At 35.7% G+C, this 16,724-nt stretch overlaps 1 protein-coding gene across 1 annotated transcript; it reads right to left on the minus strand.

Annotated features, from left to right (window-relative positions):
* Positions 1-5,154: 5,154 nt before the first annotated feature.
* On the minus strand, positions 5,155-16,724 carry LOC144965579 (RNA-binding protein 8A-like). Its single transcript, XM_078901077.1, has 6 exons — positions 16,601-16,724; positions 11,347-11,406; positions 10,593-10,673; positions 7,287-7,423; positions 6,181-6,311; positions 5,155-5,283 (listed from the first exon to the last, which is right to left on the minus strand). The coding sequence occupies exons 1-6, from the start codon at positions 16,668-16,670 to the stop codon at positions 5,256-5,258; spliced, it is 507 nt and encodes a 168-aa protein (XP_078757203.1). The 5' UTR covers positions 16,671-16,724; the 3' UTR covers positions 5,155-5,255.

A 16,724-nucleotide genomic window follows, 5' to 3' on the forward strand; every position in this document is an offset into this window, starting at 1 on the left:
TTACATGTATTTTTTTGCTTTGATTTTAGTCACTGACTCAACTTATTTTTAAAAAATCTAAATTTTAAAATGTATATTCACGTGACACCAAGTACTTTTATTACAATTGGATTCAATAGTCTGATGTCACGTCTGCCCAGCAACGAGCAGATTGGTTCTAACAGAGAAAATCGGTACTTTTCATTCTTCATGCTGGCTAGAACTTTTTCACATGTAAATGAGATCAGAATGTATAAAAGTCAAAAAATGATCAGATTTATGTTTTTCTCCTCTGGATACACTTTTATGCTCGTTGGAGAAGTATTTCATAAGGGTATCCACCATTGTTCCAATAGTTTAGAGCCAGTTACTAAGTTACTATGTGTCATTATGAGGGAAGTGACGTCAGGACTGTTGAAGCCTATTGGCAGGTCTTTGGAGCCAGTTCTGTTGTGCGGGTAAGGTACTAACAATTGTTATTTGACCTTTAAATAAAACAATTGTATATTGCAGACAACTTTTTGTTATAATTAATATAACACCAGTTGCCCATTCAATGTTGAATTGACAGGGAAGCCAGAAATATAAATAATTAAAATAATTGAGATTTATATAGCGCAATATCCACTAAATGTGCTAAAGCGCTTTACAAGGGGTCCCTGGTCAACAGCAACATTTAACATGGAGGACGGGACATGACGCCTGTTAGGCGATATTAAATTTTTCGGACAAAGACAATGCTGTTAACGGCCAGGTACTCATTTTACACCCGAGTACGGTGACAGAATGTGAGTAAAGAGTCTTTTCCAAGGACTCAACTATGCGCCGAGTGCGAGGCTCGAACCCAGGACCTTCCGATCCTAAAGTGAGTGTCATACCACAAGACCACATTGCCATAAAAAAAACCCCAACTTTTATGCGGGTCAAACCAGGTTTGTCTGCATAAATCAGAAGCTTTACTGATTGAGTGAAAACGCTTCCTGTAGGGTACAATCACTCAATCAAAGAGATTCAATGCTTCCACAAATATTTGTTCTCACTCGTTTTCTTTTTTTCCTGACTACTATTTTAAATTCAATTTTTCAACATCGTTATCATTATCATATCTCCATTCATAGAGCATATTTGCCTAATAGAGGCCCTACACTACACAGACTGGTATAATTGAGCATTACTGTTTGACCCTGGTAGGAGAGATAGGGACTGGAACCAATTCCTTTCCACATTTACATTCACAACTGTTGTATTGTAAATGTCCAGAAGAGAAGATAACTCCACTTATAGTAAAAGTAACAGTTCTAGTAATTTGAGAGAGATTTAGTAAAGATTTATAGAGTCATCTGCATGACTGCAGCCACTTCCCCATTGTGGCCAAAACACTTTATACAAGGTTTTATGGCGCTAGCAGCACTTTTTAGGTCATTTCAGCGCCATTAAAAAAAGGAAGATGACAGGGAAAAGTTGTTCTGAAGTTAAAAGGATCAAAGAAAAAGCAATACAAAAGGGGCTGGTTCAAATAGGGAATAGATTATTCCAAGAGCAATCCATCAATGTGACTATTTTGACATTATCTAAAATTAAAAATACCATCCACACAAAAGTATGGATCCTGCTATGAAGGATACGCTAAAAAGCTTACTTAAAAGAAGATACATTCTATTTAAAAAAATCTATAATAGTATATTAATAGTAAATGGAGAGAGAGAGAGAGAGAGAGAGAGAGAGAGAGAGAGAGAGAGAGAGAGAGAGAGAGAGAGAGAGAGAGATGATTTGCAAGATAAATATATCACCTCTCACTCTAAAAAAATAAGGAATTATACATTTGACTGTTTCCGTCTCAGCTAAGGATCAGTGATGCCAATCTTCCGCGGATCCGAGGAATTCCTCCTTTTGGAGGTTCCTCCCTTTTTTCCTCGGTTAATATTGATGCATAATTATACTTTTAACTTCTAAATTATTAGTTTGCTGTCTCTGCTACTATTACTTACATCACCAACACCACAACTGCTACCTTAACCATCACACAACATGATCCTTGTAATCTTTGCAATATGATGGTGATATCACAAAAAATATAACTGCAATATATACATTAGATTTTTTTAAAAAAGTCTTATGTGTTTTATGACTCCACCTGATCTTTGAATGGATAATAAATGCTCCCAAATTCATGGGAATTAGTCCCAGATAGCCTTATTTTGGCACTTAAAAAAAAATTTTTTTCCAGGGGGGCATGCCCCCGGACCCCCCCTAGTAGGAGGCTGCCTTCGGCAGCCTGAGCCCGCCTTTGGGGGGCATGATGAGATGTCAATCATTTTCCTCCTTTTTCATTTTATTCTGTTGGCATCACTGAAGGATCCCGACCAGGACAGGTAATCGAGAAAACTGTGCTGGAGTGTAGTTCATGTCAACGAGGAGAGAGTACTCCAGGGAAGAGGTCCAATTTTTTTTCTGACATTTTCTTCAAATGGTCTTTGCAAAATAAAGAAAAGGACATCACGAAACATGCAATTTTGCACATTGGCAGAAAAATAGCTAAAATTACGAGCAAGATACATAAATATCTCGTGAAATAATGCATAAAAGAAAAATATGAATTATGGGAAACCGGACCTGGTGAATTCAAAAATAATCTTAACTTTTTGGTAATGATAATATTTGCTTCTCAAAATTCAACATGAAATCATGAATGATAAGCACAATGTTCGAACCAGCAGCATAAGATAATAAATCAACCTCTTAAGAAACTCATATCATCCCAAGACATTATGTTTTTATTTCCGCAACGTGCTTTCACTTCCGTGCTGCTTTATGGACTTGTCTGGGAATTATATTTATATTGCTTGGATTTGCCTTGGCTCTCTCTGGGATCCTTAACCGAGAGGGTGCAGTAAAATGTATTATTCCTTTTATGGAGGATGATTTTTCCATTGTAAATCCGGGCACCGTGTTTTTTTGCACAGCTTGCAGCTGCAAAATTAGGGAAATTTTTCTGATTTGCATTGTAATTGCAAAATCTGCACGTTTTGCAAGTTTTTGACAAATTCTTTGATTCTTTTTTTTTCATTTTTGCGAAATTTGCATTCCCTGCTGTGATGAAGATTACTGGAGTGGAACTTCATGGGATGCCAGGAATGAAGGATGTCCCAGAAGATGAAATTCGACGTTACACCAAAGAACTAGGACCAGTTGCCCTAACTTAGGGCCTAAGGAATAGTCCAACACAAGCACTAAACTCGCAGCTTTTTAAAAAATTCTTTCCAGGAAACTGTGCCTTTCCACACAGCTTGTGCACGCTTTTATACGTTTTCAACCAGGAGTTGAAAGGAATTTTTCTCTGTACAATATAATTTTAAGTGATCGAAGGAGAAGTTTGAATCAGGCAATCGTGAAAGCTTTGATTTTTATTTATTATAACAATTTCCTTGACAGCAATTCATTATTGTAATTTTGTACCCATTTCCAAATCAGCATAGTTTCTGGCAAAATTTGCCATTTTTTGTCCCATAATTTTGAGTTTGAAATTGCGTAATTCCGCGGGGATATTTTATTTTATGGGATCGCATGTAGTTAGTTAGATGTGATAAAATATATTTAGAAACCTGCAAAATTTACTTATTTTCGTCTGCAAAATTCATCACATTCTTTGCAAAATTTTGAAATATTTTTTGCAAAAAAACACACGGGTCAGTGAATCGTCTCTTTGTATGTTATTAGGGGTATCAATATATCCATTGGCATTAGAGTGCTTCCGTCTTATATGAGATCATGTGCTTGTGCCCAGCAGGTGTCTCTTTGTTGTGGCCTCAACTCCCTATCACCCTAAAGTCGTTTAGTGCCTTATGGTCTATGATTTCTGTGATACTGAATAAGCAGTATAACTGTTTGTTTGCTACCCTTTAGATTTAGATATGATGCTAGTCTGAAATAAAGCACTTTCTGCCACACACACCCCAAAGACCTAGTCACCCAATTATTTTTTATTAAAACTTTTTGCTTGAGAGGCGAGTATTGTACAAAATGAGGTATTTCAAATCACTTAAAGACTTTCATGTACAATTCAGGTCAGAAACAAACAACACGAACAGGTACCACAAATTGTAGAAAGCAACTCAACGTGGAGCCTGGCAAGTCCATTTCTGATAAAGAACTTTTGTCTGTTCCTGCGCCCACTTCTTCCATCATCAAACCCACTTCTAAAAGCCCTCAGATTCACAACACTGATGAGCATGAATAATATTCAGACTGAACTATTGATTGGGACCAACGATGATGAGTGGCTTCCACCTACCAAAAAGATCGTCAACCCACACATTATGAAATGGTTTTCGTTGTTGAATGATGTCATGTGTTCATAGTTAAATAATATTAACTTTTGTGATGAATCATATTATCTTTCATTTTCTCTACGTTCACTTTTCAACATGACCGAATTAAATGTGCTTTAGAGGGCAGAAGATTGAATACTGTGCAAAGAAACCCCAATTTAGAATTTTAATTCCCCCCCCCCCCCCCCCCCCCCCCCCCGTTTTTAATACATTTTTTCAATAAAGTCTTGTTTAACATTTCTTTTAGGTATTGACATGAATAATAAAACCACAGATCATGCGGCAAAGCAACAATAATTGTGGTTTGGTGTTTCTGTTTTTGAAATATTTAGCTATACCTCTAAAAGAAAATAAATTGAGCTTTTATATAGCGCAATATCCACTAAACGTGCTTTACAAGGGGGGGGGGGGACAACAGCAAACAGCAACACTTAACATGTAGGACGAGACATGACACCTGTTTTTTCGGACAGAGACAACGCTGTTAATGACCAGGTACTCATTTTACACCTGAGTACGGTGAGAAAATGTGAGTAAAGAGCCTTTTCCAAGGACTCAACTATGCACAGAGCGAGGCTCGAACCCAGGACCTTCCGATCTGAAAGCGAGTGTCATACCACTAGACCACATAGCCGCACAACCTCTAATTGATTATCGACATGCTTTCCAGAAAAAAGGTTAAATCTTTGCATATAGTGAATGGGAGAGGATTTGTAATGGCCTGTGAAAATTTCAGGTTTGTAGTTGTTTTTGAGACAGAGCACTACTATCAGAACTTTCCAATTGTCCCTCTTAATTCTTCAACAAAAACCACAAGAAGCACAGCATTTTGAATAAGTAAGGTCTATTTGAATTTTCACTATATTACGACTTTATTTACAGAAATGAAAGAAACACAACATTAAAAATTAATTAATGGGGTATGTAAAATCTCATGAATTGCTTGAACTACCGTCTCCTCCTCTCTTTCTTTGATCTGCAAAGAAAAAATGTCACATAAATTACATATATGAAACCAAGTCTGAACTCTACATACTTGTATTCGACCAGCTTCTACTTAATGTTTTTCCTGGTCCCCCTCTAATGATATTGTTTTCAATCCTTTTCTGCTGCAGTCTTTTTTTTCTTCAGTTTTAGGTTGTATTCAACAAACTTATCTTGAACAATATAAGAGAAGAAAACCCTCATACCAGCTGACCAAAGAGTACAAAATCACATCTTTTCACTAATCTTTACCTATCATAAACTCTGTAAACGCCATGCTCTGTGTGACTTATAAAAAAATTATCTTGTGAAAATGGTAAAGTTCAACAACACAGGACAAGACAAGTAGCCTGTTGGGTGCTTGTATAATTTTCAGAGAAAAAAAGACAACAACGTTGGTTTGCACAGGACAAGGAAATGTGTGTGAAATGCCCTTCATAAGGTCATATCAAGATGTGTAATTGCCAGTCTTAACATCAAACCCTTCAATTCAAAAAAAGGAAAATAAAAATCCCAATTTATTTCATTGTTTTCTATTAAGATTCCACATACCAACATTAATTACAGTATCTTACATTCAACAAGACAGCGATATGAAGTCCTCAAACTCAATATCTAAGGCCCACTGTATTGCGCTGACCAGATAAAACATTGGTCGGACTATCAATGATCGTATACACCTGACAGATAATGCAATCACTGACCATTGTTTTTGCTGGCAATCAGTGATCAGTCTTTTATTCAACACCAAATGAGAAGAAATGAATATTTCAGACCAAAATGAAGAAAATCAATAAGCTTATCAAAAAAGAATGTGTTTACAACTGTTTCTTTTATTCTTCACCCAATATATTTAAAGAATATATGTTAATTCATTAAGTTTGGTTACCTGTCTTTTCGTGGCCCTCTGACAAATGACCAGTCCACACTAATTTTCTGACCAAGAATTTCTGTTCCATTCAATCCATCAATAGCACCCTGTGCTTCCTTGAAAGTCTCATATTCGACAAGTGCGTAGCCCTGTGAAGAGATTTTTAGGAATTATTACAAACAGTGGATCCCAGTATACCATGTCTGGATATAATACCAGTTTTTTCTACCTGTTTGGCTTAAGAAAATGTATCGACTGTAGCAGGGAGTTTTAAGAGCCTAATCGGTCATAACAGATTAGTTTCCTACTACAGGTTTTGGAAAGACAATACCTACATGATGTTGTAAAAAGTTTAGACAAAGAGAGCACAGACAATCCTTATCATCATTTAAAAAAAAAGGATTTGATGATTGGATAGAAAAAAAGTATAGTTCATTCTAAAAGCCAAGATTTTCATTCATTATCATGTGTCATAAGGCCAACAAATTTTTCATCTTTTTTTCCCCCTTCACTTTGAAGGATTGTAGCATACAACTGTGCTCCTTTTATCGATCATTACTTCAATATGTTTGCTAAGAAGGACAGTATATATTATTCATTTCAGATAGTGTGTACAAAATTGATTTCATTTAAGTCCACAGCATTAGATGAAAACTGCAGCATCCTGCCACTCCATATCAAGACTCAAATTTTATTGTGCTTATATATATATATATATATATATATTTTAAAATCCCTTATTTCTTACCATTTCACTAAATCGCAGAAATAATTCATATGGCTTCTGGACAAAGGATGCTAACACTTCATTTTGAGCACCCTTGTCTGGGTAATTAGCTTTAATTTACCCTTGCTATGCTACTGCTGGAATGACCCACGTAAAACATCATAGGAACACCATTCCTCACCCATATTTTGTGTAAGCAAAGTCTGTATTGTTTGCACATAACTAGTTGTCAGCTGAATGCACACTTTTTTATTTCTAACACTTTTAACTTTAATTAAGAGCAGGATGCTAACCCAATTATTTTCATCTGGCCAATATGCATTTAAAATGTTTCACCAATATGATAAATAATTTTGGTTCAGGTAAAAAGGAGGGTCCTATCACAAATATAAAGTACCTTCAAAAACCCAGTCCTTCTGTCAAGATTGAGATGAAGATTCTTTATATCTCCATAATCCCCGAACTTATCGAGGATATCATCCTCTTGAGCCTCCTCATGAACTCCAGTGATGAATAAAATCCACCCTTCAACAGCTGGAATAAAAAGGATATCATTTACCAGTCTCATCTCCCAAAGGAAATATGTAAAAGAAGGAAAATTCAAAAAAAAATTTCTCAGGGCTGCCAATTTGTTAAGACTAAAAGAGGGACATTTTAGGGTTCATTCAGGGAAACGAGGGATCTCAAATCAAGACTTTGAAAGCTACTGAAAAAATTTGTAATCGACATCCAAATACCAAAATTGAAAAAAATGCAAATGAAGTTATGCAACAATTATTATTATTATTAGCATGATCAAATCACCATCATCATGATTATCAATAACTATTATTAGTAGTATAATTACCATTATCATCATCATTAGTATAATATTAATAGAGAAACGTAATTTAAAAAATTTAATTTACTCCACTTCTCTTCACTTCATAATGTTATCAGACCTGCCAATATACATACATGTGCAAAAGTAACTCTACTCTTGTTTTGAGTCAATTCATTTGAGTTTTAAAAGAAGCATATGGACAAAAGTTATATCACAAACATAAGCAATCTCTTCCAATTTATGTGATTCAAATTCCATCAACATACGTGCACAATTCTAAATGTGATGACGACCCAAAGAACACAAGTTGTGTTGCTCTGCTTTGGAAAAAGAGGAAAAATTCGACACAACAAAATCAGTACTGCGATTTCCAATCATTCCTTGGACAAGTCTCCCTATAGAGTTTATCAAGGGGTGTATGTTATTTGCTGTGTTGTCATTCCATACTGTTTCAACAATGTTCCAGAGATCGCAGAAGTGCTGAATAAGATTGGGTTCTGGATTTACAGCTGGCCACCCGTGCACCAAGGTCTTATTCTCAGTTAGTTGAGGTGGCACAGAAGGCCTTCTCATTCTTGAGTCCAGCAATTTTCCCAACATTGTCCAACTTGAAATGTAGTTTTCAACAGCGTTGTCAAGAGGCATAAGAGAGGAGTTGATTGTGTGTTGAGTAAATGATCAATCATCATTGGCCGTTATTACTCGGGGTCCGTCTTTGATACCTCATTTGAGTTTGCAATAATAGAATAACAGGAAGCCATAACATTGAAAAGATGTGCAATCTCAACTACTGGCTGTTTAGCATGAATATGGCTAAGTATACAAGCTCTCTCTCTCTTCGATGCTCAATTTTATTATGTTTTCGAGAGTAAAATAATTGAAATAAAAGTAATTACATCATTAGACCTGTAAATGAGCTCTACAAAAATTGACTGAAACTCTTCGACAAACTGAAGATTCAATTATTTTTTTTTTAAATAAGGGCATCATTGTTGAGGAGAGTGATAAATACAATTCATTAAAATAGTGGGTGTTATTTCTTACTGAAAGTATGACTGCCATAATTTGATGTAGTAGAAGGAATGCTAAATAAGCATGTCATTCATATAGGTAAAGATGGCTTCATCAAAGTCATATTCCTGCCTCTGGAATTTTTCTGACATAGTCAGAAAAATAATCACCATTATCATCTTTAACTTCTAGCCATGACCAATTGAATTTATTCCTCACATCTTTATCGATGCTCGACAAGTCTGAATTGCGATCCATGAACAGCTCAGGCATTGTGAGAACATTAGAATAATGTAGCAATGAGCAAACTTGATTTTCAATCAGGTAATGACAGAAAAAAAAAACTTAAATAAATATGACTTCTGGCCAATACACTGAATTATTAAGTAGTAGTGAATTATCATCACAATGAACCTTCGGCAGGCGTAGCGGAAAAATTCAAAGAATCGAAATGAAGGTAAATCGTCACAAACAGCAAGCTCGCTTGGGCTTGAGCAAAGCAATGGCAGAAAACGTTCTGATTTGCACTGGAATTAATTAGGCTACTTACCATTGTTCCTTATAATCAGGTACCCAATCAGTGAAGAAACGGTCAACCAGTTTGTTTACAACGTGAGGCAATCAAAATGTGCTTGTAGCAATCTATCCTAATCTAACTTTCGATTTAAAGGTGTCTACCATTATCATCTACTAGAGATGTTACTTCCGGCATTCGCATTTTACTTTTTTATACATTTAACACCCAGCTTGTAAATGTGGTCAATTTTGGCTTAGATGAAACTGAAATTTATCGCTCGGCGGCTCAGTTAAAATTGGCTACCGTTGGGATCACGACAGGTTGGAAAGTGAAAAAATAATTTAACAAAGGCTGTGTGAAATTACACTGGGATGTGTTCAGTCACGCCAATTCTAAAAAGTGACGCTTAGCCTTGGCAAGAAATCCATCGTTAATATAAACAGCTTCCATGAGCTATGCGCAGCGTTATGGAACACTCCTAATTACTTTACGGTCATTCGACTACGATTTGTGAATTCTTTCTTTCTTTCCTTTTTAAAAAATATTTGAATTTGACAAATTGACTGATTTCAGTTAATTGACTGAGAATTTACAGGTCTAGCATAATAAGGCAGACAGCATCAGCAGTTTTACACTACAGATTTACCAAATTTACCAGACCTGATCACTGTCACTTAACTTGACCTTTTGTCGTTTGTATTCTTAGATTATCACGGATTAATGGAATATCAGCATGTCTCACAAAGTCAAACTCATACTTTGATGATGACTGCTTGTCCTATTCTTCATTTATTTCTTTTTTGTTCATGTGTCAAGGTCACCTAATAACCCCATTGGCCTATCTTGGATTGCCGGCTTTTAATAAAATAATCTACTTTTGAAACAAGTTTTGTCTAATTCTTATATTATGAGATGTTGAATATTGATGATTTGTCAGGTAATCTGACAAGATAAAAGTTGGTACCATGGCCATGCCCATATTATTTTCATTCTCTCCAGATGGTCGGTCATTATTTTTCCTTTTAATACAACATTTTGGGGGGTGGAAACTTAAGATTTTTCAATTGAAAGCGCCGTAAAAAAACCCTCAAAAACAAAAACAAACAAGATTTTTCAAATGCAATGTGAATAAAACTTATGAAGAATAGAAAACAAAAGAAAACTACAAGATAAAAATAATAAGAAATGAATATCTAAAAAATGGGCAGTGGGGATGAGGTTTTAAAAAATAAATAAACAAAGGGTTTCCTGGGCCAATGGCAGTAAAAAGCCAGCGATCTATTCTCAGAAAATTTGATGTGCCACAGACAAGCTTCCATCATCTAAAAAAAATATTTCTTTATTCAACTTACATCTCTGAGGCCCAGGTCCATCTGATTCATCATCTACATCCATTCCTTCAAAGTCATCTACACCACTTCTGGTTGATCCCTCTATATTAAAAAAAAAATCACATAAAGACGGCATCACAAGTATGTGGTTTACTATACGAGTTACCTCAAGTATCCTTAGAGTGAAGACAATACATCAAAAATTATGCTGCTACTAGCACAACAATTTAAAAGTTGAGTACTTGTGTGATTTGCTTCTCATAACATTAAGCTGATCAGATACTTAGTTTTATTAAGATACACAGATAGAGACAGTACCAAGATATTGACTTAAGATTTGAATTGGACAGTTTGGATGACAATTTGACAATGTCAGTTTCAGTGTATGGATACCACTTGGGATTATCATTTGTTACAGAATAACACAATATTCAAATTGAAATTATTTCTCCTTGGGAAATACATTTTCTTGGATTAAAATTATTTGTGACCATATGACATGAGAAATGACAGTTAACATTTTTTTCAGCTATTTCGTTGTGTTCGGTAGGAATCCATCGAGTATATGAAAATGCTCTTAAAAATAAGGCTGTTTGGAATACAATTTCTTTGGCATGTAAGTTAAATTAGGCAAAAGGTTAATGTCAATAACAATAACATTTTACTAACAACTTCAAACACTAACTGTTCCCTCCACTACAACAGCATTTCTGCTCTTGATTTTTAAAAAGGTGGATGCTAATGAAGATTGAGAACACACTTTCTATCAACTTACCACCACCAAAACCTCGTCCTTTCCTCCTTTTAGCATTCTCTTTGAGTTTCAGAAGACCCTCTGGAATAAAAAATATATACAGATCATAGAAATAACAAGTCAATTAATTTCAATATAACCATAATCATAAAGCAAGCTATTGCAATAATCAAGGCGTCTAAAAATGGTATTAATATTGAGAAGCCTTCTAATAGCACCAATAAATCTAAGATAAAAACTGCAGGATCTAAAATTACCAGGGGTTAGAATGACTGGTCACAAAAAAAAAAAAAGAGGAATTTTTCTAGTGATCAAGAGCCATCCATGCGAAAATAACCCACCACAATCCATGCGAACATAACCTTTAGATTGAATTTCAATAAAATTTACTAGATGCAATACAAAATGTGTCTAGCAGCAATTCTGACACCACTAGGGCGAATTTCAAAAAGAGTAATTACAACATATGGTGGTTGTAGTAATGGTGGTCATAGGGATGATGATGTGGTTGGGGTTCTAGTGGCAGTGGTGGTAAGAAATATAGCAAACTGCGACAAATTGTGTGTGAATAGAAGACATACGATTATAAGTATAAGAGACTTCACAAATGTGTGTTGATAAAACTGAACGCATGTGCGAACAACTGTTGTGAATGGAGCGAGAGGCAGCCACAAATGATAAAACACAGTGAAACAGGGAATCCTCATAACGAGCACACAGTGACGGCCGAGGTGAAGGATGCAAGAGGCAACACAGAGAAACTTGCTAAACATCAGAAAGAGAGAGAGAGAGAGAGAGAGAGAGAGAGAGAGAGAGAGAGAGAGAGAGAGAGAGAGAGAGAGAGAGAGAGAGAGAGAGAGAGAGAGAGAGAGAGAGAGAGAGAGAGAGAGAGAGAGAGAGAGAGAGAGAGTACGTCCCTGAAATAGAGAAAAATAGATTGATTTTAGGCAACGCAGTGAAGTGACTATTTCACCGAATGCTCGGGAAAATAAACTTGATCTCTCTATGTCTCCGAACAGTTTTCGTTCTCAAGATATTTTTTGGCTATTTGCGAGTGTCTGGGTGAATGATGAATGTGTATGCATTTTTTTGAGATTTCTTTGGCCAAAACTTGGGCGCTCTGTCTTTTATTCCTAACTTTCTGTTAATGTTAAGTAGGGAGTTTAATAGAAATTCTAAATGTACCTCACACACTTGAAACCAATGTCATATGAAAGAGCTGGCAACACAGATTACAAAACAGTTTGAATTTTGTTTCTATCTTGATTAGAAATGTAGTTACGGCAGTTCAAAGTCTGAAATTTCAGACCGATTTTTACCCCAAAATTACCATTGCAAAGTTGTGACCAATAAAAAATGGTTAAAACAGTCAATATGGAGTTCTTATCATATATTTTATACCAAAATGTTCGTCTTATCGAGGACAATGCATTTACATTAATAAAGAGGAAGATAAACATTTCAAATTAACACATTATTACATAATATGACGCAAATGTTACATAATCAAAAACTCGGCTAGACGTAAGAAACAATTTGCTATATCACTTTTGGATTTATCCCCAATATCTCACTGAAACAATTGCAAATAATTCCCCTCTTTGAATTAATACATAGAGAATAAAAAAGGGTTTGAGAGTATTTAAATGAAAAGATATAAACATGTTGTGTCATGACATAATGAGATTATTTTTACCTATGGCAATTTAATTGCATATAAATAAATAAATAAAATGGTAGATTGAAAAAGTTCAAATAAATTGAAACGGATTCCCTATTATAATTAGAAGGAAAGTTCTGGCTTTTAATACTTTAAAAAATTCTGCTGAACCACTTTGGGTTTATTGCTATTACATCATTTGAACTGACAATTAATATAATTATACCCCCCCCCCTTCTCTCTCAATGTATGGGGGTGTCAAAATGTATAACTAAAAGAACTTCTTACTATAATAATTATTAAGGCTAAGGCCGTAAGAATATGGATACAAATGATAAACATACGGGAAAGAAACTTGATGGCAAAGTAAAATAAAATTCAATTAAAGCAATTGGTATTTATAAAATATCGATATTATTAATATCGGATTTCACAAAGAGAAGAAATATACAAACTTTTAAAACAAAAACTATAAAATGCCCATAAATAAAGTTGGAAAGTATGTATTCAAAATAAAAACATAGTAAATAATAGGACTGAAAATATTATGGACTAAAATTAAAATAATACATAACTAAATTTAAAATATCGATATATGAATATCGATATTGTCCGGCAGCCATGATGAGAAGATAATGTAAACATGGCATTTCGGCGCAGAGTTAAAAAGTGTCTGCGCATCGATATAGAGCCCTGAAATTTGGCATGAATAAAGTCTAGATGTTATTCTAAAAACAAGCGTTTAAATTTTAAAAACACACGCGGTAAATAAAAAAATAAATGCATTTGAAAATTGCCAAATTTTAACTTCATATAACTTCTGGAATTATTAATGGTTTTTTCCTTAATTGGCACCATTTAAAAGGAAATTGAAAGACGAAAATAATGATACCAAAATATCTGCGATTGAAGTGGCAATTCGGACCCGAGTCTGAATTGCTTCCCGTGGCAATTCGGACTCCTGCCACAATGTGCCTGCGCAATCACAGGAAGTGTCGGAAGTGGAAGCTGGCTCGAAAGTGAAGCGTGGTAGGGTGGAGGGAAGCTGCTCGTTCTCAGTTGTCAGTCGGTAGGAGGGCAAGTGAGCGAGCAAGTCACGTTTTAGAACTCCTGAAAATGACTACCTTCAAAAGGGGTGATCTATTATTCCCCATTTGTCTTACTTTTTCTTGGGTACTTTTTAATTGTAATTCTAGAACTTTTTGCTATCCAATTTCTCCATAATTTTTACTGGCGCTGATATGGCCTAAATGTGCTGCAAGCGCCTTAAAAAACAAAACAGAGATCTAAATATTCGTGGTCTTTGGGAGATTACAATTGTAGTCGCAATTGTTAACGTTAACAATCAATTTGCCCTCGCATAGAAAAAAGAGTGTCTTTGTGTAATGATTGGAAGATTTATTTGATTTCCATGAGCGTGTTGCTAGAGATACATGCATGACATATCTACATTATATATTTTGCAATTTGCGGCCGCGAAAAAGTGCAGAGAAAGGAGAATAATATGACTTTGGGCATTGAGCGTTTTATTTAAAAGGCAGTATATGTTGGGCTTTGACAAAAGGCAGTATCCTAATTCATTTTTAAAATAAAAAAATATGCAGTTTTATTTATAAATATAAAAATAGGGGCGATTCTTGGCAGCAAGCCATGCAATAGAGCCCCGCCACTGGGGTAGGGGCAGAGTACTGTCTAATACTAATATTATTAGATAATACTGGACTATGTGCCCATGAATAAAATAAGCACTGGTTGAATACGGAGAGAAAATGATCAACTGGTAATGGGATTGGCGGTGGTGGTGGGTAACCCACAAACGACCGAGGCGCTGGATGCAGGGGAGAACATGGTGATACGAGATCAAAGAGAAAAAGCCGCCGGCTCTTGGGTTGTTTGGGGGGGGCGGGGGGGCGGGGGGGAGTGTGTGTGTGATTATTCTGTTTTTAATGAATTAGAGATACTCATGAGTGTGTGTGTGTTTAGGAAGACCAATATGGTTTCTATAGCTGCAAACGGAATAGTAACTGAGAGTTTCACTAATGATAAGTTCATCATTCGGGCGCATTGCATTGCAGTATTCCGAGTCGAAGAGCCATGGAGTTATTCAGACTCGACCCTGGTTAGCCACGGAGTTCTATTCAGTTTAGACTCGAGTCCGAGCAATTCAGACCCGGGTCCGAATTTCCAAGGGAAGCAATTCAGACCCGGGTCCGAATTTCCAAGGGAAGCAATTCAGACTCAGGTCCGAATAGCCTTATCCATCTGCGATATTCCTCTTTATAACGAAGTTATGCATCTTTAATTGAACCCCCCAAAACGCGAACAGCAATTTCCAGTCACAACTTTCCCATGGACGAGTTGGGTCAAAATTTGACTGCCACTGCTGCTACTCACTAAACTGCCTATGTTAAGACTTCTACTTCTATCTTGAGTTTGTGTTCCTGTCTTTCAACATCTGATCCCATCTTGAGACTTTGTGTGCCTATTTACTTACATAGGTTTACTTCTGTTCTCCCTTTTATAGTGCAGCGCGAAGTGCAGAAGTGAACGCACCATGGAGTATTTGCGATAGCACAACTTTTTGACAAAATCTGCCTTTGTCAACGACAATGAATGTGCCTAAAATAAAAAACGCTAGCTTGCTTGATACTTGATGATTCGAATTCGTGATTTCCCTGTCCACTCCCCATCAGCTACTGGAGGCTAGCCGACCATTCGGAGAAATAGAGCCGGCCTTCAGGCAATTGCCTGTGAATTTACAACTGTATCGTTAGGTACTTTGGTAAACGTCCATTTGGCCCTCCAGCAGGGAGCCGATAAATGGCCTAGTGGCTGTGACCCGATTTTTTGGACTTTTGAGTGATGGGTCTCAGAAAAAGTTCCATAGATTTTTTGTTTATGGATGGATTTTAATGATTGATGTCTTATTTTCTTCAGGAGAAATTACTCTATCGTTTGGTGTAGTTTATTTTAAAATCAATGACAATTTAGTATAACTTTTGATTATGGATAAAATAGGGTATAATTTAGCTTTGGATAATTAAAAGATTAGAACTTGGTAAATCAAAATTTCATGCTGGCACGTTTATTTAACATCTTAACTTTTTTATAAAATTAAATTCAGGGCAAAGTTGTATACCGCATCCATGAAATTCGTTCCAGTAAAATCCTTACTCAAATCTTAGCGGCCATTTTAGACCAGTTTTGAAATCCAAATGGTGGTTACTACCGGAAATGCAACAATTTTCAGGTCACAAAGTCCGTCAGTAAATAACAAAGGCAAATAGAAGACCATTTTTCAGCCTTTAAACTAACATAACTTTTTTTCTGCTTATCTGATTTTCACAATTTTGGTATCATTAGAATCGTGTTGAAAAGCACTTTAAAATGATATAGGTTTCATTGAGCTCAATCCAATTTGAATTTTTTACCAAAGTACCTAGTATCGTATCCACAACAGCGATTGGTATACAGAATGAAGAGAGCAGACACCTTGTCCTTATCGATAATAGGTTACATTGCAATATTTTCACAATGTCCGAAACCTGTCTAAAAATTTTCATAATTACATATTCTAAATTTCAAATTTAAGTCCAAAAGGCTGATTTTACTTACGGTCACCCTCTTCGTCAATTTCAAACTCCTCTCTCTCCTCATCTTTGGTGACAAGTACAACTTCGTCCATTTTTATTCGTTCAAAATGCTTCGGTACAAAAATAAGGTTAAGTTGCTTTCGGCT

Source organism: Berghia stephanieae, chromosome 2 (assembly GCF_034508935.2).
Source record: "Berghia stephanieae isolate SIO BIC M18660-M18661 chromosome 2, UCSD_Bste_1.3, whole genome shotgun sequence".
Lineage (NCBI taxonomy): Eukaryota > Metazoa > Mollusca > Gastropoda > Nudibranchia > Aeolidiidae > Berghia > Berghia stephanieae.